The sequence below is a fragment of the Carcharodon carcharias genome, chromosome 10, assembly GCF_017639515.1.
Source record: "Carcharodon carcharias isolate sCarCar2 chromosome 10, sCarCar2.pri, whole genome shotgun sequence".
In the NCBI taxonomy this organism is placed as follows: Eukaryota; Metazoa; Chordata; class Chondrichthyes; order Lamniformes; family Lamnidae; genus Carcharodon; species Carcharodon carcharias.
This window is the reverse complement of record NC_054476.1, coordinates 155,384,317-155,411,694: the sequence shown is the minus strand read 5'-3', so window position 1 is coordinate 155,411,694 and position 27,378 is coordinate 155,384,317. Positions and strand designations below refer to the sequence as shown.

The 27,378-nt window shown below is 41.9% G+C and overlaps 1 protein-coding gene across 3 annotated transcripts in view; it reads left to right on the top strand.

Moving 5' to 3' along the window:
- cluha (clustered mitochondria (cluA/CLU1) homolog a) overlaps positions 1-27,378 on the top strand; it is a 106,826-nt gene that overhangs the window by 70,972 nt on the left and 8,476 nt on the right. For 2 of the 3 annotated variants that reach the window (XM_041197204.1, XM_041197202.1), the window contains exons 9-23: positions 1,167-1,259; positions 1,994-2,688; positions 4,103-4,326; positions 4,754-4,858; positions 6,500-6,600; positions 7,399-7,551; positions 7,767-7,829; positions 10,207-10,451; positions 11,439-11,523; positions 13,866-14,019; positions 16,940-17,079; positions 19,575-19,655; positions 22,867-22,992; positions 25,065-25,186; positions 25,327-25,420. In XM_041197204.1, coding sequence (XP_041053138.1) covers positions 1,167-1,259; positions 1,994-2,688; positions 4,103-4,326; positions 4,754-4,858; positions 6,500-6,600; positions 7,399-7,551; positions 7,767-7,829; positions 10,207-10,451; positions 11,439-11,523; positions 13,866-14,019; positions 16,940-17,079; positions 19,575-19,655; positions 22,867-22,992; positions 25,065-25,186; positions 25,327-25,420 — 2,481 coding nt within the window. The remainder of the gene's footprint in view (positions 1-1,166; positions 1,260-1,993; positions 2,689-4,102; positions 4,327-4,753; positions 4,859-6,499; positions 6,601-7,398; positions 7,552-7,766; positions 7,830-10,206; positions 10,452-11,438; positions 11,524-13,865; positions 14,020-16,939; positions 17,080-19,574; positions 19,656-22,866; positions 22,993-25,064; positions 25,187-25,326; positions 25,421-27,378) is intronic. The other variant, XM_041197203.1, reaches the window with a different exon arrangement.

Genomic DNA, 27,378 nt, shown 5'->3' with positions numbered 1-27,378 from the left:
ACATTAATGCTTAGATCAGCAGCCTAGTGAACCTTGGCCCTGCTTTGAACATCTCTCTGCTTAATAGCTCACTCACGTTGTTTGGCATTTAAAAGTAACTCGTGCTGTGTATTCATTTCATTATCAAATATTCATTGTGCTGCAAATCCTGGTTTTTATTTCACCGTAACTGTGAAGACGGCACACAGCTGCTTTTTCAAGACCACCATTTCAACACCCAGCAGTGTTCCAATGATCTGGTTACAACTACTGTATGCAAATAAACATGTATAGGTTAATTTATGCTATGGGTTAATTTTTAATTGTGTAGTGTCAAACCGAAGACAAAGATGAGTTTGTACATTTGCGGCATCTGACGGTAATACATTGACAGAGCTTTCTGAGTAAGAAAATCACACTGCTTTTACTTCATACTTATGTACAAGGAAGGACTGGAGGTGTTGCAGAGTTACACAGATCCTTGGGTTCAACCTTTTTACTGGGAATGTGTTTACAGCCAGGGTAGCTGTCAGGGTGCTACAGTTGACCTCAGTGCCACTGAGGAGAGGAGTGGAGGGAACTTGCCATCTGCCATAAAGCAAAAGAAATGCCATTTGCCAGCTTGGCTCAGTTGGTAGTGCTCTCACTTTGGAGTCGCAATGGTGCGGTCTCAAGCCCTGCTGCCAACTTCAGTAGATGATCCAGGCTGACCCTTCAGTGCAGCACTGTTGTATATTGATAAGGTGGTAAACTGAGACCAGGGTGTAAAGAATCCTATTCAGAAAAGAACAGAGCTTCCTCCTGGTGTTCTGACCAACATTCACCCCTCAACCATGTGTGCCACAACTCGTGTCTCAATTGGCTGCCAGAAGTTGCCTACATAACAGCTCTACGCCTTTTTTTAAAAAAAAATAATTCTTTGATTTAAATGCTTTGGGACATCCGGAGGATGTAATAAGATGCTAACTAAATATATAAACAGAGCTTGCAATCTACTCGGGGTCACTGCTAGCCACCATGTACCCTGTTATCTGGTTCACTTGTAAACGTTTGGGGCTCCCTGAATGTCTTTTTGATCAGAGTATGATTTCGCTGACTTTGTTGACTATTTTAGGGTTGCAATCACTATAAGTGAATACTCTCCTTTTTATATAAGTTTCCTCACAATCTGTTCTGGGTGTCTCCAGACAAGGGACTGGAATGAAGAATTGCAAACAACCAGAGAGCTCCCACGTAAGAACCTCCCCGAAAGGCTTCTCCGCGAGCGTGCAATTTTCAAGGTAAAGCTGAATTTTTAATCATTTTTTGTTCATAATTAAAACGTGACGCTTCTCTGCATCGTTGTGTATTCAAAGCTTTCCTCTGATCTGCTATCGATTGTCGGGTTACTTTGACAAGTATCAAAGCTTTTGTGCAGTTTTTTTTTCCCATGTACCTGCCATCCAAAGTAATGGAAGTGTAGTTTGCGATTAAAAATGATAGCCTGGGGTTCCATGTTGCAGTGCATCAATGTGTCGTATCCGGGTGAGGGTCCAAACTTGAATTTTCCCCAACTATAGAAATCAGTTGCCTCCCCAACAAGACAGGAATGAATATAAGTCGGGAGAGTCCCCCCTATCTTGCAGTACCTGGAATCCCGGGTGCCTCATTGCGCCCAATCGTAAAGAAGTAGAGGGCTGAGAACCAGACAAAGCACCTCCTATTGTATCAATGTTCCATTCTTATACCTTGGTTTTTTCTCAATGGGGCTATCCATTTAGTTCCAACTTGCATGAGAACTATGTGTAATTTTGTGTTGTGTGCTCATGCCTAGGCACTGCTTTTTAACATCACCCAAAAGTATTTGCCAGGAGCCTCGCAGTTAAACAGAAGCCTGATGCCTCATTGTCCTGCAGTGGTGAAAGGAGAGCATGCTTCCTTGCCACTGTGTGCCAGCTATAATTTGGTCACCATAATTTGCGTGTCCACTGCAGTGATGACACTTAAATTTACTGTTTGCTTTTTCTTTCTGAAGGTGCACAGTGACTTTGCAGCAGCTGCTACACGAGGTGCAATGGCCGTGATCGACGGGAATGTCATGGCCATTAATCCAGGCGAAGAAACCAAAATGCAAATGTTCATTTGGAACAACATCTTCTTCAGCTTGGGCTTTGATGTCCGTGACCATTACAAGGACTTTGGTGGGGACAATGCAGCCTACGTGGCTCCCACCAATGACCTGAATGGAGTTCGGGCCTACAACGCTGTTGATGTAGAAGGACTTTATACTTTGGGGACTGTGGTTGTGGACTACAGGGGTTACAGAGTGACCGCGCAGTCGATCATTCCTGGTATTCTGGAACGGGAGCAAGAACAGAGTGTTATATATGGGTCCATAGACTTTGGTAAAACGGTTGTGTCTCACCCCAAATACCTAGAGTTATTGGAGAAGACAGCAAGGCCTCTCAAAATCCAGAAGCACAATGTACTTAACGACAAGAACGAGGAAGTGGAACTGTGCTCCTCTGTCGAGTGCAAAGGCATTATTGGGAACGACAGCCGCCATTACATCTTGGACTTGCTGCGCACTTTCCCACCAGACTTGAATTTCCTGCCAGTGGAAGGCGAAGAGCTCCCGGAGGAATGCAGCAAGATGGGCTTTCCGAAGGAACACAGGCACAGGCTGTCCTGCCTGAGGCAGGAGCTAATTGAAGCCTTTGTCGAACACAGGTAAGTGCAGAATTATGCATGAATTTCTGGTCATGATATTATGGGGCACATTGGCTTTTGGTTGAGGCGCTGTACTGAGTGACTCTTAATGGGAGCGACTGTCTTCTCAGCTGCAGGATGGGTGGTCTTATTTCCATCTCTTCAACTTGGGTAAATGTCATCTCCATTTGCCACTCTCTCCTCTGCATCGGCCCTGCCCCACAGTGTGAAGAGAATGAACACCTGAGAGTTCCCCCTCTGCAGCACTAATGCACAACTCTGGTGTCTCCTGGTGATTGCCCAGAAAGCACCAAAAGGCTGAGAAGCAAACGTCATTCCCATGGTCAGGAATTAATTTCCTCTCTGGGGAATAGGTTGAATGAGGAAGCAACCTGTCTCTGCAGGATGATGTTAGGCAATCCATCATAGTGAATATTCAAATGCTTTTAATTTGTTGCACTCAAATACTCTGCATTTTCAGGACACGATTCAGCAAGTTTCACTTTGTGACAGAAGAATTACCAACTTGGAATAGAATATAGTTTTTAATTATCTAGATGCATTTGATCAACAAGTCAGACTAACTTTAGCTGGCCTGTACTAACCATCATTAGCCTCCACAATAAATCTTACCTTCTGCATTTTTAGTGAGTATGCTCCTTGTACTATGTTAGCATGAGCCTGGGAAGTGTGGAAGGTAAGTGATCCTTGATTGCCTTGCCCCTCCCTATCCCTTTAATCTCCTCCAGCCCGAAAACCCTCCCAGTTACCCCTTAATTCTGTTTTTTTTTAAGCAGCCCCGATTTTAATCAGTCCAGCACTAGTGGCCATGCCTTCTGCTGCCAAGACCACCAAGCTCTGGAATTCCTTCCCTAAACCTCTCTGCCACTCTCACACTGCCTTTAAGCCATTCCTTAACACCTACCACTTCGACCAAGCCTTTGGCCATCTACTGTAATATTGCCTTATGTGGCTCAGTGTCAGACTGCATAGTGCAATTACATTACTGAAGTGCCTTGAGATGTTTTATGGACTCTGAATAAGTTGTTGTTACAGTGCATGCGTGTGACATGGCGCTGTGTGCGCGTGTGCATGTGTCATGGCGCTGTGTGTGTCTCAACATTTACCATCATAAAGTACTGGCAACATCTCCCATTCAGTTTTGCTATGTCAACTGTCGCAGTACAGTTGTGCGTTCCAGACACTAGGTGACTTTGTGGAGTCAGCTTCTGACGTCCCACTCTTAATTCCATTTCCATTGCCATGTTGTATGTTAACTGCTAATTATCAACAGACTGTCTGTATTCAAAGAATCGCTATTTTAATGGTCACTGGCCACTTTAGCATTGATAATGATCAATGAAGTCAGTAACTCCCTTTTGCTTCCTCCTCCTCCTCCTCCTCCTCCTCCTCCCTCCCCCCCCACCCCAATCAGGTATCTTGTTTTCATGAAGCTGGCTGCCTTGCAGCTGATGCAACAGAAGGCCAACAAGCAAGAGAAGGATTGTGCCACTGTGACCGAGAATGGTAGCTCTTGTCTAACCGAGGCTGTGCAAAACAACAAAACTGTGCCTGAAGATGGTAAGGCTGAGGAAAACCTTTCTGGATTAGATCAAGCTAGAGATCTTGCAGAGTCCATTGCATCAGAGGACAGAGCAGGTACTTTGTTGGAAGCTGTTCTGTTGAACAGCTGTGATCTCCTAATAGTTGTGGTGGTGGTTCTTTAATCAGGATGGCATTGATTGCTTTCAACACTAATTCTGTGGGTGAAATATCTTCATTCCTGAATTACCGCCTTCTGCCTGTAAATCAACGTGAATTCTGTCTAAAGGCTATGCTCTTTGGCTTTTTATTTTAAAAAAAAGGTCTTTCAGATGAAGCTGAGAGTTGACCCTTGGGACAATGTAATTAACACCAACTTGCATTTTCTGCTCATCACCTTCTACTAATGACATTTTCTGAAATGCATGTTCGATTTTTTTTTTAAGGTGGTTACTTCATTGTGTTTCTATGGAACACTTGCTGCGATTTTTTTTAATGTGCATTGCTTTTAGGAGTTACTTTGTTTTGTCTTTGATATTTACAGTTGACCCAAAGAGTAAGGAGGTTATTCTGAATGCCTACAAAGCTGTTGGTTCTGTTAGCAATACGTCTTTTGATATTCGCTTCAACCCAGATATATTTTCACCAGGTACGTAAGAGTTATAACACATGTCTCGTAATATGACTTTGTGCTTCTATAGATTTCAGAGAAAACACATGCATCTACAAAAAAAATCACTAATAATGCTGATGTTGTTTTAACAAGGGCTCTTGGCAAGAATATGATATTTTTGTCAATTACTCGAACAATAACTTCTGCAATTAAATTGTCTAGGACTTGCTTTGATTTGAATCATGAACGTTGGAAAATATTCATTAGGAGGCTATTGAACTTTGAATCAATTGAAATTCTGCCATCTCTATCTCGATATAAATGGCAAAAATTGATTATCATTGCTAGAACTTCTAAAAAAAAATATGTTGGAAGAACCAAGATCTTTGACAGTAGCTGATGAACAGCCAGTTTTTCTACCACGAGGAAACTGAGTGTGGTGAGATTTTCCTAACGGGACTTAGTAATCGTGTGGTTTTAATATATTTTAATACATTGCATTTTCCCATTACCACAAGGATTGCAAATAGAAACGGGAACAAAATACATTTAGTTAAGACTCTTAAATATGCCCATTAATTTTGTTGATCTGAAGAAGGAAGTCCACATTTTGCATCAACATTTGGTGTAAGAAGAGATTGGGTCAACTAGGCCTGTATTTACTGGGGTTTAGAAGAATGAGAGGAGATCTCATTGAAACATAAAATTCTGACAGGGTTGGACAGACTCGAAGCAGGGATGATATTTTCTCTGGCTGGGTGGTCTAGGACAAGGGGTCACAGTCTCAAGTTACGGGGTAGACCATTTAGGAGTGAGACAAGGAGGAACTTCTTCACTCAGAGGGTGGTGAACCTATGGAATTCTCTTCCATCGACAGCTGTGAAGGCCAAGTCACTGAATATATTTTTAAGAAGAAAATAGATAGATTTCTGAACTCTAAAGGTGTCTGGGGAGAATCTGGGAGTATGGCCATTGAGGCAGAGGATCAGCCATGATCATATTGAATGACAGAGCAGCTCGAAGGGCTCAATGACCTACTCCTCCTATTTTCTACGTTTCAAGGAAATGTTTCTGACGTTTTAGCTCCGAGTGTGTTGACTGATTTTACTTTAATTTGTCTGCTTTGTCTATTTCAGAACCCAAAATAACGTACTTACATTCATTAAAAAGTACTAAATGCCACTTAAGAAACAGCTTGAGTTTTTTTTAAAAGTTTGTCATTGCATAGCACTGTAATTTAATATATACTTAAATTGTTTACTTGGGAGTTATGAAATATTGAGAAACCCATTTGTGACATTTGGAAGATATAATTGTTCCTCCCCAGCCCCTGTGCGAAAAGCCTAATCTAAACATCTCAGGCTAAGCTTTTAACCATCTGTTGTCTCTTACAAAGACTTGGTGCCTGCTTCTTATCTCTTCTTTGAAGCATGGTTTTCTACATTAAAGGTGTTATCAATGCAAATTGGTGTGTTTTTTTTTTAACTGTGCTTTTGTCATCTCCCTTTCTCCCCTCTGCCTGGTGTTCACTTGCTGCCCACCATGTGTAAAGGGGCTGTTTAATGTAATGATTGTTATAGGAGTACTAAGTTGTTAAGCCTTGTGTTTCTGACACCATGTCTTGTTTTACATATAATACAGAGCATGTTTGCTCATGATGGCATTTGCTTATCACAGGTGTTCGTTTCCACGATCCCAATTGTGAAGACCTCCAGAAACAGAAGCAATTATTGAAAGATGCGGCTGCATTCCTGGTTTCCTGCCAGATTCCATCATTGGTGAGAACTGAACTCTGCTATGTTATGAATTTCTGCTGGGCAGACGCACAACCCAATTGCAAAACAACTAATTTGCTTTTACTTCAGCCTCGTATGATTAGGTCAATCCCATTAAGGCTGTTGTTATTTGTGTCGAAAATCGTTGGAGAAATTCATTTTCCCCATTTTGATGGGTTGAAGGACACTGATGTTGTGTGTGTGTGTGTGTGTGTGCGCGTGCTTCCTTTCCTTCTCCACTAATTTAAAACATATTCCCCACCCGAATCACCTTTCCTGGCCAAGGAAGTACAAGACAGCCTGCTGCCCTATGCCACTCTCAACCTGGTCCCCCGAGAAGCATGTCCTGGAGAGCCATGTGTGACCTGCTCTGTCCTCTTGTGCTTCAGCTAAAGGAAGAGAGTGGGAAAAGAGAAAAACAAAATAGTTGTGCATCAAGCAACTCAATTTTTTTTAATTGAAGTAGCCAAATATTTGGCTTCCAAAAGTGTCTGGACTCAGGCAGTTAGCTGGTTACGAATGTTTTCAGTCTCTGATACGACACTGATTTATTCAAATTAGACGGATGCCCTTTTTTTTTAAGCCCAATATCCCTTGATCAGCTGAATGTCTAGAACTGCTTTTAAGTCTATGATGAGGTGATTGAATATACAGAACGTTTATCAGTTGAGCTCAGAATTTCCTCAACTCCCCGTGGCTTTTGCAGACAGTCTCTTCATATGAGCTTTTGGATTGTTCAGCCTTATTCAAACATTGCCTGCGTGTACCTGACCTGGAAGAACGTACGTGTTGTTTGTTTAGATAAAAGACTGTGTTGATCACACTGTGCTTCCGATGGACGGTGCCACATTGGCAGAAGCCATGCATCAGCGGGGCATTAACATCCGTTACCTGGCCAAGATAGAAGAGTTGGTTTCAAAGAGTCTTGCTCGGCAGCAGTTGGATCACATTTACGTATGTATTTTTGCTTTTTGTTTTAGTAATTAATAACATACTATTGATGTAATCTCTAAAAGACAGCTGACATAAACTTTTTATTTAACCAGGAACCATTAACTAAAATTAATCTGAGTACACAACAGTAATCTTGTGTGTAGTCATGCAAAGCAGTATACAGCACAATATTTTTATTAATGAACGTGCTTTCAATTTTCTTTTAAACACTACAGAAACTTGGAGTGACTGAATTAATCACCCGATCTGCTAAACATATCTTCAAAATATACCTTCAGGTAAGAGCAAGTTCATAAATTTTCTCCTGGGGGAAGTGTAAATGTAAAAGTGAGCTTTAAACTGGGGCTGGAGTTGGGGCACAGATCAGGCATGATTCCCTTAAACAGAATCAAGGGGCTAAATGGCCTACTCCCGCTCCTATGTTCCTGGGCATGGCATGTAATGGCAGTGTAATGTATACAGCATCTGCATTAGCCCTGTGCTGTCTGAAAATAGGGCTAGAGGCTAAGAAATTGGTGGATGGTACATGGAAAGAGCTAGCACAGGCACAGTGGGCCGAATGGCCTCATGTTAGCTAATTTTAGTACTGCTTGCATTGGATGTGAATGCCTTCTTCAATAGCAAATACCTTTCTGGCTTAAACACTACTACTGCTCCATATAGGGCATCAGGACATTACTGCAGGAGTTCCTCAGTGTAGTGTCCTAAGCCCAACAATCTTCAGCTGCTTCATCAATGACTTTCCCTCTATCATTAAGTCAGAAGTGGGGTGTTCGCTGATGACTGCACAATATTCAGCGCCATTCGCAACTCCTCAGATACTGAAGCAGTTCGTGCCCATATGCAGCAAGACCTGGACAATATTCAGGCTTGGGCTATATGTGGCAAGTAACATTCATGCCACACAAGTACCAGGCAATGAACATCTCCAACAAGAGAGAATCTGACCATATGCCCTTGACATTCAATGTCATTACCATCACTGACCAGAAACTGAACTAGACTAGTCATATAAATACTGTCGCTACAAGAGCAGGTCAGAGGCTGGGAATTTGGCAATGAGTAACTTAACCCCTGACTTCCCAAAGCCTGTCCACCATCCACAAGGCACAAGTCAGGAATACTCTTCACTTATCTGGATGAGTGCAGCTTCAACAACACTCAAGAAGTTCGACATCATCCAGGTCAAAGCAGCCTGCTTGATTGGAAACCCATCCACCACCTTAAATGTTCACGCCCTCCACCACTGATGCACTGCAGTAACTCATCAAGGATCTTTCTACAGCACCTTCCAAATCAGCGACCTCTATCACCTCGAAGGGCAAAGGCAGCAGATGCATGGGATCACCACCGCCTGCAAGTTCCCCTCCAGGCCACTCACCATTGTAACTTGGAACTATATCGCTGTTCCTTGACTGTCGCTGGGTCAAAACCCTGGAACTCCCTCCCAAACAGCATTATGGCTGTACCTACAACACATGGACTGCAGCAGTTCAAGAAGGTGGCTCACCACCACCTTCTCAAGGGCAATTAGGGATGGGCAGTAAAAGGAAGTTGCTGGCCTAGCCAGCAATGTCCACGTCCCGTGAATGAATAAAAAAAAATCTTTCTCCCTCTTTTCTTGATTTACTCCCTCTCGAAATTGTTCAGCAGTCCACACAGCCAAAGAGAGCTTCCATCAAGAAGTTTAATTCAACCCTTTATTTGTTGCTCTTCTGCACATCTTTCAATAATAGCTGATATCAGTAGAGGTGATCCTGAAACTACCAGATTGCCCAAAAAAAACCCACCGGTTCACTAATGCCATTTAGATAAGGGCACCTGCCATTCTGGCCTACAAGTGACTCCAGACCCACTGCAATGTGGTTGACTCTTAGCTGCCCTCTGAAATGACCTAGCAAGCCACTCAGTTGTATCAAAAACCACTACGATGGACTGCAGTGGAGCGGTTCAAGAAGGTGATCAAGAGTAATTAGAGATGGGCAATAAATGTTGACCTTGCCAGGGCCACACTCATTCCCTGGAATAATGAATTAATCGATTTTATAAAAAAAAAAAGCAGGACCCTTAAGATAGCACAGGCAGCAGAGCCGCCTATGGAAGCTTCAGGATTCACTGTTTAGTGTCATCACCATCCCCAGCAGCAATATACACTTCCTTCCTGATCGCTGTCTCGCATGGTCTAGCGATACGGCTTTATACAAATTCCCCAGCCAAGGTGCACAGGTCAAACCAGGGTCGTGTGCATACACTTTTGCTGTTGTTTTGTTGTTGCAGTGTGAAATTTTGAAACTATCTTTAAGTCTTTGCAGATTAACCCTTGGCTCAGATGATCCCCTGACCTGGTTTTGATCAGCGAAAGGAGTCAGAGAGGAAATTTCCAGAGTATTCTTGTTCTGATTGGCTGTTTCTTTTCCCCCTCTCTGTTTATTTGCCTTTCCCCGGAGATTATATGGCTATGGGGGTGAGCAGGGAGCGGTGGGGGAGGCAAAAACATTATGTTTAGTCATCATGGCCTGGCCATCATCGCGTGAGCCAGGCTTGATTGATGAACCAGCTGATCTTTCCTCTGCCCCATCAATTTTGTATGTATCCATGTTGGAAGGTCCCAAAAATAATTTTTTTCCAACTTTTTTGTCTTCCTGCCTGCTTTAGGGAGTGGAGCTTTCTGGTCTGTCTGTTGCCATAAGCCATTTCCTCAACTGCTTCCTCAGTTCCTTCCCAAACCCCATTGCTCACCTTCCTACTGATGAGCTTGTCTCGAAGAAAAAGAGGAACAAGAGGAAGCCCCGGCACCTGGGGAACACAGACAATACAGCCTGGGCCAGCACGACCCCTCAGGAACTCTGGAAGAACATCAGCAATGAGACCAGGAGCTACTTCAGCTTCAGTATAGACTGGTACAGATAATGAGAACTGAGGTGTATGTTAGAAAGACAGAGCTGCATTTAGCAGCTGCATAAGCAGGCCATGGCACCTCACACTGTGGTATAATTGCTAAAGATGTCACTTCCCAGTTAGATATTTAGGTTACTCTTTCTTTCTGAAGGCATTGATTTTTGCCCTGGGGTACAGTTGCACGTTTGCTGGCAGCCCGTCTGCACAATACCCAAGTTTGTCAGCCTGTACAGTTGGGTGTTGGCAGGCTAGTTGCTCCTGGGGACTTCACAACCGAGCCTAATGCAGCCCTTACTCTGAGCTGCACAAACCTGAATTTTAATGCAGGGCTAACTGGACCAGGAGCAGAAATTCAAGCTTTTTGTTTTCCCCCCCTGAGCTCAGGAGTCCGAGGCCAATTTTAAGGCCCATGTCAGAGGACAACTTAACTCTTCACCAAACCAGGGGAGCTCTATGCAACATGGAAAACATTTTTATTTTGTTTTCCTTTGCAACTCCCACTCCCGCTCCCACGCCACCAGCAATGATATGAGAGAGTAGCCGAGGCTTCCTTACACCCTCGTTGTTCCAGCCTTCAGCCTCACATAGCATTTCGGTTCAGTAACTTGTATGCAAGTCTAATTAGACTTTAGCATCAATGTATGAATTAGCGATTTTTTTGGTTCATTAGGACTTAAAGTATTTTCTTTTTACATATTAAATACTACTTGTTATTTTAAATTGTAACACTTTTAATGAGCCTCCTAATGGCATTTTGAAGAGTTAAAGAAGCAAGTCAATTTGCATGTTTGTATCTGGTAGGCAATGTTCTGTGAGCAGGGGCCTGTAAATTGGGCATCGCACAGGGTTTAGTGATCCGTCTGATCCGATATACTCAGAATTAGCTGTCTATGTAAAGAGACCTGCAAAGTTCTTTTGACTGCTCGGTTTATTGCCCATAATGAATGTTTGGACTCCGTGTATAATGTTTGTGTTTCTCTTTCATACAGTGAGAGCGTGGATCAGGCTGTAGAGAAGTATGGCCTACAGAAAATCAGCCTCTTGAGAGAGATCTGTGTGAAGTCAGGTATACAGGTAAGAGCAGGGAAAGAGGCCATCTGTCTATCACACCTGTGCCAACTCTTTGAAAGAGCCACCCAATTATTCCCACTCCCCTGTTCCTGCCCATAACCCTATAATGGTTTTAGTTTTTTTAAGTATATGCTTATCGAACCTGCTTCCACCATCCTGTCGGACAGCGCATTCCAGATCATAACTCATCGTGTTAAAAAATTCTCATTTCCCATAGTTCTTCTGCCAATTACCTTAAATCTGTGCCCTCTGGTTGTCGGCCCACCGGCCAGTAGAACAGTTTCTCCTTTATTTATTCTTGTCAAAACACTTCAAAATTTGTAGCATCTCTATGAAATGTCCCTTTAACCTTCTCTGCTCTAAGGAGAACAAACCCAGCTCTGCTCTTCACTGCACATTATTGAAGTCCCTAGTATCATTCGAGTAAATCTCCACTGCACTCTGTGCAAGACTTTGACAACCCCCCCTAAAGTATGATGCCCAGAACTGGATACACTACAGTAGCAGAGGCCAAACCAATTTTACAAAGGTTTAGCCTAAGGATGGTGTCAATTGAGAATGGAGTCTGGCTTGTAATTATTTCAACCAGCAAATGTAGGAGTGAAGATCAATAAGTGACTAATAATAAGCTAAAAATTTTAAATTGCTTCATCATGCAAATTACATTTGTATTGTTTAGTTTAGTTGCTTGAAGCAGGACAAAACGAATGCGCATTGGCCTGATAGCAGGGCTAAAATAGTAACTGCAGTGCTCAATGTGAAAGTTGGTTGTACCAGTCCTGACAGGAAAATGACCTTGCGTTTAGCTTGTGGCCTGTGCTGAATTATCAGCACCCATGGTTGGGGAGGGGATGAAAGAGTCGGTCCATTTTTGATCACTATTGGATCGCAGGCAAGTGCACATGTGTGGACTTTGGATGTTGATCAGGTATGCCTGTGATGTCTCCCCGCTTCCCCTGTGGTTAAATAGCTTGCCACTGTTGCTGCCTAGCCACAGAGGGAAGACGGTGAAACTCTGTCCCGCCAAGAGCTGAGCACCTCAAAGCAAGAAAATACCATCAAATCTGCCCGTTTTGATTGCTAGGCCAAATAAAATATAGGCATTTTTTTGTTTAACTGCATTTATATCGCACCTTTCATGAACACAGAACATCCCAAAGTGCTTTACAGCCCAAGAAGTACTTTTTTGAAGTGTAATCACTGTTGTAATGTAGGAAACACAGAAGCCAAATTGACAACAGCAAGCTCCCGCAGACAGCAATGCGATAATCGCTAGATAATCTATTTTTGTGATGTTGATTGAGGGGTAAATATTGGACAGGACACTGGGCATACGGGTGGTGTCAATTGAGAGTGGAGTCTGGCTTGTAATTATTTCAAGCTGTAAATATACAAGTTAAGATCACTGAGTGACTGGAAGCTAAAAATCTTCTTTGAAAGAATGCCATGGGATCTTTTACATCCATTTGAAAGGGTTTAACATCCCATCCGAAGGACTCTCTCTCTCTCCCTCAGTACTGAGTCCCACTCTGTCAGTGCTGCACAGTAGAGTCAGCATAGATGGCTTTGCTCTGTCCTGGAGCGGGTCTTGAACCTGCAACATTCTGACTCAGTGTTTAGACTGCTAACAACTAAGCCACGACTGAGACATATAGAGGAAAATGCTACTGCTAAAGATGAATGGTGAGGAAAGATTCGGCCTAGAAAGAATGTAGTTAAGGGGTGATATTATCAAAGTGTGTAAAATGTTACTAGTCAAACTTCAGGGCATTGCATAAGGGAATTTAAATTAAATTTAGCCTCAGGTGAAGCAAGGTTAGAAGGCTCAAAATAGTTGGATGTGGGCAGGCAAATGTAATCCAGTCGCCTTGGTAAAGTGGGGAGAGGGTATAATAATGACCTAACAAGTTTTTACATTGACAGTTTCCATTATAAATGCAGATAGAGGAAACTATAATGGAAGAAATTGGCAGGAATTATGTGTAGGAGTATTATTAGATATCCATTTCAGATTAGGTAAATTATTGAAATTTTTGAAATTGGAGCACTGAAAATTGGTGCAAAGGGAATTTAAAATATATCAAAAAGAGGTAGTTTACTTCAAGTGATTAAGTGTTTGGAAAAGTTGGCATGTGCAAAGCCCCCATGGGGCTTGTTAGGTTGGAAATTGTGATGGGAGAGTTAATGTGCAAGAAAGAGAGAGCTTTGGTCTTTTATGCTCTCTGGTATTTCTTGGGTTACGTTGCTAACGAATGAGAGATGGTGTAACTTTTAAGGTCTTTTCCAGCATTCTTCTAGACCCTAGCTTGCTGCATTATGCTGATCAAAAGCTTTTGATTTTGTAGATTCTGCTGAAGGAGTACAATTTTGATAGTCGTCACCGACCAACCTTTACAGAGGAGGATATCCTCAACATCTTCCCAGTTGTAAAACATGTGAATCCCAAAGCATCTGATGCCTTCCATTTCTTCCAAAGTGGACAAGCTAAAGTCCAACAAGGTCAGTATCCGCAGTGTAGTGTCATGGACAAAAAGTATGTGCTATCTTACAAAACATACTGATTACAGGTGGTATGGAAAGAGGTGTGCTATTTCTAACCCTTGGAGTGCGTATTCCAATTAAATAATTCAGTAGCAAGCTTTTGAGAGTTTAAAACAAGGTTATTTATTCTCACTCACTTACCCCGAATTAATGCGATGGCAGACGCGCGCTCATACACCACGAAAGATTGGCTACAGATAAAGGTAGTGCACTTTTGCAGATTACAATTAACTCAGTCTCTGATTTGCAATTTCAATTTGCCTGTAGTTTCTTGAATGGATTTGATGATTTAAAGTTGAAGTGTGGGTCTTGTAAATTGAAGGACTCGCAGCAGGTTGCGAAGTTTCTTGCAGTCCAGTATCTAGGAGGTTGGTTTTCAGGTAAGCTTTGAAACTGGCACAGGCGAAGTGCTTTGGCTGCTTGATGACATGTAGCTAATTTCAGGGTCTGGTTCTTATACTGGCTGATGACTAATGGTTCTTAAAAGGCAAAGATGACACTGCCTTTTCTGCAATTGTTGTCTCTTTAATGTTTTTCTGCATACTGCCCTGGTCTCTAAGTCTTTAGATAAAACTCATTACCTGAAGCCTGTTTCGACCCTATCACCAATATTGCAATCGTCCAACCCGGATTGGTTTGGAAGTCCAAAGCTGTCACGACACATGAAGAGATAGTTGGTGGTCTTTCACACTTAGCTTGTGGATAACTGGTCTCGTTGGCTTCCTTTTGTTAAATTGCAAGCCTGGAGACATAGAGTCTGAGAGTACATTGATTCTGTGTTTTGGGTAAGCTTCAAACAATGGCAGGCATGGCTTCCACAGAGGAATGCTGTCTGGATATGTCCATTCAAGGGGAGGGTCCCCCACTCGGGGTGATTCGGTTGGAACTTTCTGGAAGCTTGGTCGTCTGTGTTGAATGAGCAGAAGTCACCTGACCTCTAGGGAGCCACCTTAACTTCGTCAGTGCCCATTTTCAATAAATAAAAGACAGTTCCAGAAGCTTCCATACGAGCTCAATCCATGTGTAAAGTTATGAATAAGACATGCCTTTACTGGGCATGACAGGAAGCATCATGAACTCATGCAGGAAGGGCTCTTTTAGTCTTTGTACTGTTCACTGTTCTCTATTTATGAGCCTGTTAATCAAAATTGAAGTAATAAGCTAAGACCCAATACAGTAATGCTGAGGTAGCACAGTGATACAAGTAAATAAATGATTCTTGTATTGCGTTTTGCAATAATTATCAGCTTGATCAATAATATTCTACTAGATGCCTAAACATTAGACTCAATCTATGAATTGAGGGAGGTTATAAATCAGTTTTTTTGTGCATTTATGTTTCCCAGCTGCCACCTTGGTGCAGTGCTTCGGTGACTAGGTTTTTAAAATTATCTGGCAAACTCTCTGCCTTGGCAGATCAGAGATGCAAAACATCCCGCTTCACAAGGTAGAGAGGAAGTTAATCTTGTGATTCCTACTCCGAGCAGGAACATGGTTGTTTCTCTGGCTTCTCAGTGGGTGGGTGCTGTTATGTTTTTATGCATGGAGGGACTTGATGCTGTCTCCATCACTATTCCTATCTCATCACCAAGCTACCTTTACGTAATAAGAACCAAATTGATTAATCCCAGGAAAAAGTGAGTGAGAAAAGCGCACGCTCCATTGTAAAATTATGCCTTTCCATTGTAACATGAAAAATATAACATGTTACTGTCTAATTGATTGGGAACTTTTCCATTCAAGAATTCCATTGTGCAATCATTGTGAAACGCAGTTCAAAGGTTGCTTGCATTGAAGCAGGACTTCCAAGGTCAACCACTGAAATCTGTGGTGTTTAATAGCAAATAAATTGGTCCGTAGACAGTAATGGCCAAGAGTCATCTCTAGCCCCTTTAACATACCATGCTAAAAGTGAAAGTGTTGACACAAGTATCCTTTTCTTCCCAGCCCTTGATTTTAACCGTTTATACTAAATTATCACAACTCACACATGGTTTACTTCATTCCTGTGTATTTATTGCTTGTAACGCTGTTCGGGCTTCTTTTTATAGAAGTTTAGATAATATATTCAAGCAATAACAACTAGGAACTCTTCCACGTAGGTTCAATGAGTTTAATTCAAAAGCTGAGGAGATGGATTTTGACGCACATGAAGGAAACTGACATATTTAACTTGTTCTGTGCAAATTTTGCCATTTAACTTATAAAAGACTTGATTTCTAATGTCAGAGACTGAGTTGTGAAAATGGTTGGACAATGTTATCCTTAACAGAAGAGGACCTTCAAAATATAGAAGTTTGGAAGTATAGGAAAAGTAACTGCAGAACACTAATTCAAGCATGGCAACATGATGAGCAAGAGGCATATTTGGGACTGACATCAGGAATCTCTTGATTGAGTGACCAACATGTGAGGTGACATTTGAATCGGCTCAGGGTCGGGGTGAAGACCTGGATTCATTCGCAAAGGACATTGTGATTTAGGAGGGTTTGTCGAATATCCTCCCCCGGGTCTAGAACCATGGGACACACTCTCAGATTAAGCGGTAGGCCGTTTAGGACTGAGGTGAGGAGCAATTTCTTCACTCATAGGATGATGAGTCTTTGGCATCCTTGACCCCAGAGGGCTGTGGACCTCAGTCATTGAATACGTTCAAGATTGAGATTAATGGATTTCTAGAGATGAAAGACATCGAGAGATGTGGGGATAGTGTGGGAAAATGGCATTGAGGTAGAAGATCAGCTATGATCTAGTTGAATGGTGGAGGAGGCGCATGGGGCCGAATAGCCTACCCCTACTCCTATTTCCAATGTGCCCATGCGCATCCTTTCCAATGTGTTTCTTATCTTGTAATTTGGTGAAAATATTTGTTTTACAGGGTTCTTAAAAGAGGGATGTGAGCTCATCAACGAGGCCTTAAATCTTTTCAATAATGTATATGGAGCAATGCACGTGGAAATCTGTGCTTGCCTAAGGCTGCTGGCTCGTCTAAATTACATCATGGGTGATTATAATGAGGTATGGCCTCCACTGTCATTCGTGTATGTTTTGTATCATAGTTGTTGGGACTGCTTCCTTCTGTTTTGTCTCATTATTTTAAACACTGCGGTGCACAAGCATTAATTGTAACTATGACAGAATCAGGACTCTAATGAGACATCACACCACATGATTCCAGTATGTGCTCCCCAGTTTATCACACTCCACATTCTACAATCCAGTACAAGTACAATGTACAGTGATTCACTCACAACTCTCTTACTAAATCTACCTTTGATCTTTACATTCCATACTACTAAATCACAGTATATCAAAGATACATATAAGTGATATTAGAATTAACAACACGGAGACAACAAGGTGCATTCAGCTCGTCTCGGTTGCTTCGAATCACCCTGTTGTGTGGCTATATGACCCACTTCATTTTATTACCATAAACACAGAAACCAGTTCAATATCTCTGAACATCAAGACATGGATTACTGATTTTCACATATTCTATCAGCTCCTCATCGCTGCCTCAGGCCCACTTATAGCATGTATCCCTGGTCCAGCAGAAAGCTATTTTAACTCACTATGTGCTGGTCCCGCAAACAGCCCAAGACAATGAGATACTCAGGTAATGTGAAGCAGGGTAGCTACATATGGTGGGACTAAACCTGGGAATCCAGGTTAGTATAAGAAACTGTAATAGCCTCCTTTTTACCTCACCTTCCTCCGTGGCATAGGCAGAATAAAACTGATTAAATCCAATCTTTCTACATTCTATCTACTTCTTACCGGTCAGTGTGAGGACAGGCTTGACAGTGACAACTTGAGGATCAGATCTCAATGGGTCAGATCAATGACATTACTGTCGCTGAATTCCTCTCTATCAACATCTTGGAGGTTACTATTGACCAGGGACTGAACTGGACCCACCATATAAAAACTGTGGCTACAAGAGCAAGTCAGAAACTGAGAATTCTGTGGCGAGTAACTCGCCTCTTGTCTCCCCAAAGCCTGTCCACCATCTACAAGGTACAAGTCAGGAGTGTGATGGAATACTCTCCATTTGCCTGGACCTGTGCAGCTCCAACAACACTCAAGAAGCTCAACACCATCCAGGATAAAGCAGCCCGCTTGATTGACACCCCATCCACCACATTAAACATTCACCCCCTTCACCACTGATGCACTGTGGCATCAGTGTGTACCATCAACAAGATATACTGCAGCAACTTACCAAGGTTCCTAGACAGCATCTTGCAAACACTGTGACTGCTACCATCTAGAAGGACAAGGGCAACAGATGCATGGGAACACCAACCCCATCCAAGCCACACACCATCCTGACTTGGAAATACATCACCAGTCTTTCAATGTCGCTGGGTCAAAATCCTGGAACTCCCTCCCTAGCAGCACTGTGGGTGTACCTACACCACAGGGACTGCAGCGGTTCAAGAAGGCAGCTCACCACCACCTTCTCAAGGGCAAATGGGGATGAGCAATAAATGCTGGCCTAGCCAGCAATGCTACATCAAATGAAAGAATAAATATTTGTATATATGGCACTTTTAACATAAATGAAGTCCTGACATGCTTCAGAGGTGTGATAAGGCAAAAGTGAATGCGGAGACAAAGATGGGGATATTTGGAAAGGTGACCAAAAGCTCGATCTAAGAGGTGCATTTTAACATGCGCTTTAAAGGCGAAGGGGATGGTGGCAGGGTTTAGGGGGTGAATATAGGAACTAGATCAGGTTAGGTGAGGCCATGAAGGGATTTAAAAATGAGAATGAGAATTCTAAATTGAAGACACTTCGGGACTTGAGCACCAGTGTTGGTCATAAGAATTGACAATAGGTGAGTTGATATCATGCGGAATAGGCTATGAGCAACAGTTTTGAAGTTTACAGAACCTGGAGGAGGGCAGGCCAGGAAAGCATTGGAATAGCTCAATATGAAGGTGATATAGATGAGGACTCTGGAAATAGGCTGAGGTACAGTTGAAGGTGGATAATGTCAGAGGTAGAAATAGGCAGTCTTTGCGTTGCTGTGCATAATGGTTTTGAACTCGGCAATAAACAATTCTTTAAAGTTGTAAATAGTTTTGTTCAGCCCGAGATCAGCTGGGAAGGGGAATTACAATCAGCGGCAAAGGAATGGGGTTTGTAGTGCGATCACGCTGAGCATCTCCCTGAGAAAAGCTAGTGTTAGTAAATAATTTAAGTCCATAAATAGAAGATGCATTATTATCGGTGGTTATGGAGAATGTAATCAAATTTTCAAAAACTGCTAGCCCTGTTATTTTGGGTTTAAGTAATAATTCCAACCTATTCACCAACTGCAATGGATGTTCAGGAGTGTGGATCAGAGAATTGAGGCTATCGTGTTACGGCCCCAACCTCCAACTTGCCCTCTCACCCAGTGAGGTTCTACCTTGAAAGTGGATCCTCGCTGAATTTGCCATGTATATACATTTTTTTAATGCATAGTATTTGCAGTTCATAATTTTCACTGTTTCTTTTGAAGGCCCTGAGCAACCAGCAGAAAGCAGTGCTGATGAGTGAAAGAGCACTAGGTGTGGATCACCCTAACACAATCCAGGAATATGTAAGTAATGACATTTTTAAAAATTAAGGGACATGTGAATGCATTAGTATAGTCTCTCTCACTGATGCAGCAGAGTTGAGAATGGGCTTCCAAACAAGCTGTTAAATCTGTGCGATGCATCTACAGGTTTAATTACATGATAAACTATTGAGCATTCCGTTTAAGAAGGGTCAGTGTGGTTATGTTGCAGCTGTAGACTATGACATGAAGACTTTAGGAATTTCATGTTTGTTATGCTGAGGCTTTGTAGCATTCTAGTGCTGGTGGAATGCCAGCATATCTAACCAGGGTAACTCCCATCACCTGTTACAATTGATCATATTGTACTCCAGCCTTATATTGGTTTTTTATTAAATATCGTTCTTGTGTCTGTTTTATCTGAATATATCATTTTATCAGCTGCTGCGTGTGATTATAGTGACAACAAAATAACCTGAGTTGAATGAGGTTGTTTGTCACCAGCAGTGCAGCCTGTCTTCACAATGTTGAATTACTGACAACTATATTACACCAGGAAGTATCTGAAGTACAAATTCATTCCAAACAGTATGTTAGACAATAAACTAAGACAGCAGGAATTCCCCAGAGGTTGAAATCAAGCTGCGACGTTTCAAGAAAAAGTTCGTTTGGCCTAAAAGAAGTCAGTAGGTGACACAACACTCTCTTTTTAAACATTTAAATGTAAAATCCCCTCCTGATAACAGGCTTAATCATTCAGTGCAGTGTAATCAAGGAGGACAAATCATTACAAATATTTTTTTTTAAATCTCTGGGACAACCATCAAAGGTTTAGCTCCCCAGTCTCCTCTCACCCTCAAAGTTACCGGTCATTTGAATTCATGAACTCCATCGGGCCCAATTCCTTCATGTCAGCTGGACTTGAGATGCATGCTTGTAGCTAAAGAGCTTACAATGTTTTGTCCTGGACTGTCCATTCACTTAGCCAAAAAAAACAACTCCCAACAGGATTTGTCCGCCCACCTTGTCTGTTATGGAAGTTGCTGTCATTTCCTTATCCAGCCAGTTATAACACAAGAGAAATCACTGAATTATAGATTTTGTCGCGAGAGGTATGGAATATAAAAGCCAAGAGGTTATGGTGAGTGACACCTTAGATCTCTGCCTTATGAGGGGAGACCTTAGATTATATAATGCCTTAGACCTCAGTTGGCATACCGTGTGCAATATTGGACACTAGACTGTAGACAAAAATATGGTGGTTTAGGAGCAGCGACAATGCCGATTCACTACGGTGTTGCCCTAGTGAGGAAATACAAAAGACGAGAAGAGTTAAATGGTGCAAAAAACGTGACAAACTGGAAAGGACGACGTTTAAACGTGCAATGGACCCAAAATTCTCAATATATTTCCATTTTTTTAATGCAATGTTATATTTAAAAGAAAACTGCTGTTGACTATTGTCTTGCTTTTTTTTAAAAAAGCATCTTTTCCCAAAAAAAACCCACCCTTTTTCTTCATTGTTCATTTTCTCTGTGGAGCTGCTTTCCATTTTGGGTGTGAAGTAGATCAGCCCATTGGGAGGCTTCCCATTGAAGAGGACCTCATGTGGGGTACATTACTCAGTGGCTGCCTATTAAATGCTGCTATGACAGGATTTTTGTCAGTTTTAATGACCTGCCAAAGAATCGATCCACCTGTGAAGCTGTCATTTTTATTTCTGCGTTTGGGAGACGGTTCCAAGAGAAATCCTATCAGAAGAAAATATGGTCCTGTTCTTTTAGTACAGTCTGGAGTAAAATAAACTGGGGTGATGTAAGAAATGTGACAGGATTTCATTGATTGAAGAATGAACAGATTTGCTTTCCAGGTGAAATAGTGCAGCCGCCTTAAAACCTATTTTGGTTTCCCCATCATTTTGCTTCTCCCCACCCCACCCACCCTCTCTTTGTTGGATAGCTGATCCTACAAAGACTTATATTCCAACTTTACACTCCAAAATATAAAAAGCTGTTTCATCTTGCCGATTTCCCCCTCTCCTGAACATAATTAGCTCTGTGCTTGGGCACATAATAATCAGCTTCCAGTACTTCCCCTATGAGGCCGTTAATGATTCTGAGTAAGCTATTTGATTATTGACCGTGGGCATCGCTGGCAAATCTGATCGGACACACACGGCTTGCTAGATAGCCTTCAATTTTCTTGCGTAACATTTCCCTTGGTAGCCCAGAGAAGCCGAGGTTAACCGTACTGTCTCTGCTGTGGCAATGACTGAGAACAGCTAACTTAGCAATATCGGAGAATCGAATCTGGGGCCATCCTAGTCTATGAGACTCCGTGACTCTTTGTGTAAAACCCATTGAGCCATTAGCTGAACAAGAAACCATTCCAACAAATACACTTTTTGTGTAACTTTTCCATTTGTTTTCCTCCCATTTTATGGGGAGGAAGGTGATGGGGAGGCAAATGTCTCCACTCAGTTCCCTTGGGGAACCTCAACTATACAGAAAACTGGAGATACACACCCTGATGACTCATTTTTTTGTTGAGAAATCAAATTAAACTTTATCTGTTTCCCTTTATCTAATGAGGCTTCCCTAATCCTTTTTTAAAAAAACAAGTGTTAAGTATTTTTGCAAATGAAATCCTCAAATGATTAAAACACCATTATCGAATTGTCAACCATTTACCATCATCGAGGTGTAAAACAGCAGCAGTGGGACTGTGTAGCCATCGGCTTTTGACTTAATGATCTGATGTTGGGTATGACGACATTGACTTGTGCAGTAAAAACTGCTCCGTACAGGTTGAGTACTTGTCGTGGTACACTAGGTTAGAAAATAGGACTCTCGGTTTTCTGGCTGTTTTTATACAAGTTGACTGTAAGTGGTATGTTTACCTTGTACAGTAGTAATGCATAAGTTCTGGGCAGGGTGGGGTAGGGGTGGTCGGTCATGTCCCACTCTGTTGACATTTAAAACATGCTGCCTGCGTAACACCTGTTCATATAAATGGCACAAACTCTGCATTTTCCAGCACTCAATTATTCATGGGCCCTGATGATTGCTGACACAGGAAATGCAAAGCCACCCCCAGTGGGCCCTGATAGCCCACTGAAAAAGCTACATGTGGAGAACATTGCACGCTCAGATGTCTGCTGTTCTTAGCACCATACCATTTGTATAAAAATGTCTTAAGATAGTTGTAAATGTTGCAGTTTATCAAGTGCAATTTATCTTCTTCTCCCCTACAGATGCATCTTGCACTGTACTGCTTTGCAAATGGTCAGCTCTCAACAGCCTTAAAATTACTGTATCGATCTCGCTACCTCTTGCTGTTGGTATATGGTGAGGATCATCCAGAAATGGCACTGTTGGATGTGAGTATCTGTGCAGTCTGGAGGAAACCAGCAAGACTGGTCATGTGAAATTGAAGGATGCCTCATTAGCAGAGTGAAAGATTTCCCCTTGCATGGCTGGAAATCGATGTTTAATCTTGATAAAAAGCAAAATACTGCGGATGCTGGAAACCTGAAACAAAAACAAAAATACCTGGAAAAACTCAGCAGGTCTGACAGCATCTGCGGAGAGGAATACAGTTAACGTTTTGAGTCCATATGACCCTTCATGAGAACTAAGAAATATAGAAATGAGGTGAAATATAAGCTGGTAGAGGTGGGTGGGACAGGTAGAGCTGGATAGAGGGCCAGTGATAGGTGGAGGCAAAGAAGAGATTGCCAAAGATGTCATAGACAAAAGGACAAAGGGGTATTTTGTCCCTTTGTCTATGACATCTTTGGCAATCTCTTTGCCTCCACCTATCACTGGCCCTCTATCCAGCTCTACCTGTCGCACCCCACTCAACCAGCTTATATTTCTTAGTTCTGATGAAGAGTCATACAGACTTGAAACATTAACTGTATTCCTCTCTGCAGATGCTGTCAGACCTGCTGAGTTTGTCTAGGTATTTTTGTTTTTGTTTAATCTTGATGTTGGTTTTCAAGTCCAGGACTGAGCTTTTGGCCTTTGGATAGATCAGAAGGTCTCGGTGTTCATTATTGGAAACTACTGTAGTTTATTTTTTGCTAAATATTGGCTGTGGCTTTATCATGCTGTTTCCTCATTGTGATTAAGCATGAACCTAATGACTCCCCTTTGTTCCATCAAAGTTCTGGCTTTGTTTGCACATTATTTATTCTCAGGAAATGGACGATTAAAATAGGCAGATTGTCCATCTCTAAAGATTGAGGTGGAACTGCCTTTTGAATTAATTGCCCCAAGTGCTTTAAGAGTCAACCACCTAGACTAAAATGCAGTAATGCATGGACCAGGTTGAGTAAGGAATGGCAACTTCTCTTTTGTTGAGTCAATATTTAGTCAATTCCTTTCTCTCTGGTTCACAAGGACACTATTCGAGGAAGCACGAGACACTTGATAGTGAGGTATATGGAACAGACTTTAATACTACAGCATTAGGTGATCAATCTGTATAGTGTAAAAGAGAAGCTTCAGGTTCCTCTCTCTCTTTCAAGCTCTCCAACTAACTCTGGTAAATACTACTTATATACTTATTTATATACTTCAATTTGCCTACTTCAAAGGTACATTTCACAAAAAGACCTCATGATTTAACTTGCTTTCAAATCCTTTCCAGAACAGTTAATTGACAGATTATTTATCTAAATATCCACTCTATACCATGGGTAATTGATCCTTCTGCCTATATTTATTGTAACAGTCACTAAACTTATACATTAATCACTCATAATCGATATTGCCCCAGTCACTTCTTTCCCTGCTTAAGTACCCAATTGGTTTCCTGCTTACCTTAGATGATCTGTTGCTCTATGACCAGTTATCCTTATGCAGGTGAGTTTGATTTATTAACCCTGAACGGTCTATGGCCAGCACATGCAAGGAGGATATTAGTGAACCATTCTGGGGCTAACTCATGAGTTACCAGATTTATTGTTTCACATCATAACATGATGGGATTTTTCCCTGGGTTATTAATCCAGTACTGTAACCATTACATTACTGTATCAAATCCCTTTTTGTCACGAGGATATTAATAATGCCCTGATGCAAAGCTTTTAGCTCTTCTGCTCAGCAGTAAGTGATATCGTAGACCCATGGAAAGGATACTTTATTTTTCTCCCCAGCACCCCACCCCTGGCAATTTTTTCTCTGTTGTTTCATGGGATGTGAGCATCGCTGGCTGGGCCAGCATTTGTTACTCAATCCCTAATTGCCTTTGAGAAGGTGGTGATGAACCTCTGCAGTCCATGTGGTGTCGGTACACCCACAGTGCTGTTAGGAAGGGACTTCCAGGATTTTAACCCAGTGAGATCTAAAACATCCTTGAAATAAATTGATCCTTTTTTGCAGTTTATTCTAACCTGCCGCTCATGCAAGTAATGTACTCAGGTAGTGCTTTATGCTTTCGTTACAGAGTAATATTGGCCTTGTATTGCATGGTGTTATGGAGTATGATCTCGCCCTGAGGTTCCTGGAGAATGCTCTGGCAATCAATGGAAAATACCACGGAGCAAAATCCCTAAAAGTTGCCCTGAGGTAATCAGTTACTGTCATGTGCTTTTTATGTAGTTAATTTTTTGTTCTATTTTTGAATATCCCTTTGGGATTTTAAAAGAAATAAAGTAGTTTCAAGAATGAAAATCTGTGTTCTTCCTTCCCCTCCCCCTGCTCATCAGCCACCATCTGGTAGCGCGTGTCTACGAGAGCAAAGCAGAGTTTCGATCAGCCCTACAGCATGAGAAAGATGGTTATACCATCTACAAAAACCAGGTCAGTCTTGCACATTCAGCATGAGCTACACATCTCATTTGCACCTTGTCACCGTCTGGCTCAGTGTTAATGATGCCATCTGCAGTTTCTGTTCAGTGTATTTCAAACTGTTGGGGGGGCGGTATTCCATAGCATTACTTTTAGATGGTGTTAGATTTATGTCTGATTTTTTGAGTCAATTTCTCCAGCTATTTGGGTTTCCCTTTCACATGTTCAGTTCATTTGCCCCAGTGTTACTCTCTGACCCATCCCCTTGCAAGCCGGCTGAGAGTGGCTCATTGTGACCAGCTTGCTTTTACCCTTTATAAATCGGTCCTTTGGCTTGTGTGATGCGCTCTGTAATTATATGTTGTCACCCGACACCTGTAGGTTTTGTTAGAAGCTGCTTTTTTTTTGATAATGAGAGAGTGTTGAGGGCTTGGGAGCACTGAGGACATCGAACTGGTGTTTCTCTACGCGTTAGTGTCACAATACACTGAACTGGCCCAGTGTGTTTAACAGGCCAGAAGAGGTGACTAATCCAATTGGAAAAAATAACAAGCTCATACAACTCATGTCTGCAGCTGTCTGTTCCTGATTGGGTTTGATTTTGTAGCTGAAATGCACACCCACAGTCAGTGACACTCCGTGAGAGAAGCATTTTTATTTTCTATTTAATTCTGCCTGTGAGGAATCAGAGCACACAGTGTTGCTTCCCAATTCGGCAGTGCTTTCTGTTAGAGTGCCGTTGCATTATTGGATCACTTTGCCAGCACAGCATATCCTAAGTATTAGTACCAGTATGCAAAAGAAAAAAATTCTACTTACGCCAATGGGTTTGTAATATATTTTTTCCCTGAATTCATTGTCTCAAATTGCTCCCGTTACCTTCATCAGAAAAGAGGGTTGCATAACCATTAGCACTTTATGCTGCAGTTACGAGGCTCAATGCTCAAACCCAAACAAAGATTTCCCACACCCGCCATAACATTGTCCTGAAAGGTCCTATTTTATTTGAAGAGGCATTTTTATTTATTTTTGTTGTAACAGTTTCCTCTTTGGGTCTCCGTGCCCATTTTCAGATCGGGCTTCAGTTCAGACTAAGTGGAGCCTCAAATGATTTCCTGAATTTTGATCGTGTTCTGATACAGACTGCCTGTCCACCTGTCCCATCAGCATTCATTTCATCATCGTCGAGTGTCTAATCATTTCAGAAATGTCTTGGGTGTTGGTGCTTTCCACATAATTTTATACAAAGCGACACTCCTGTGTTTGGTGCCAATTAGACCCCCCATATTAAACGAGCATGTCGAAAAAATTGACACGGTTATAAACAGAATAAAATTGGATACAAACAGCAGAACAAGGGAGTGAGGAAGTGGTTAATAGAAATGTTTCAAAGTCAGTGTGAAGGGAATAAAAGGATTAACTCGCTGTCTGTTCACATTTAATGTATTCATGGAACTAATTGGATGTGAAAAGGTTTGGATGTATTTGCATATGAAATGCAGGTTGCAGGTTAGCTGAGGTGCAGTAATTGTATAACCAATTTTGCGCTGGGATGAAGTATTATGAATTGTTTAAAAGGGTGTGGCACTATGAAATTGTGCAGAAGTCATTTAAAATATGAAGATGATAAATGGATTTGTTGTAACCTTATTTTAATGAACCCTTCCTTCCTGAGTTGTATTAAACTCGCCTGAAAACTACAATAATAGAACATTCCTCATTTGCTCAGCTTTGAGAAGGGCCAAGAATCTGAAAAACGTGAAAAGTCCTTATAGAAATTAATTATCTCCTAATGACTTGGTCTGCTGTTTTCCACATGGCTTTTTATTTCTGCTACAAACAAAAAGATGCCTATTCTGCAGTCGGAGTGGTATGGCAGCATGAGCACTTCAGGCACAGTGTCATGAAAGCTGCCATTCCTCCCACACAGCTTACCCCACCTCCCCCCTCAACCCCCGCCACTTCCATCA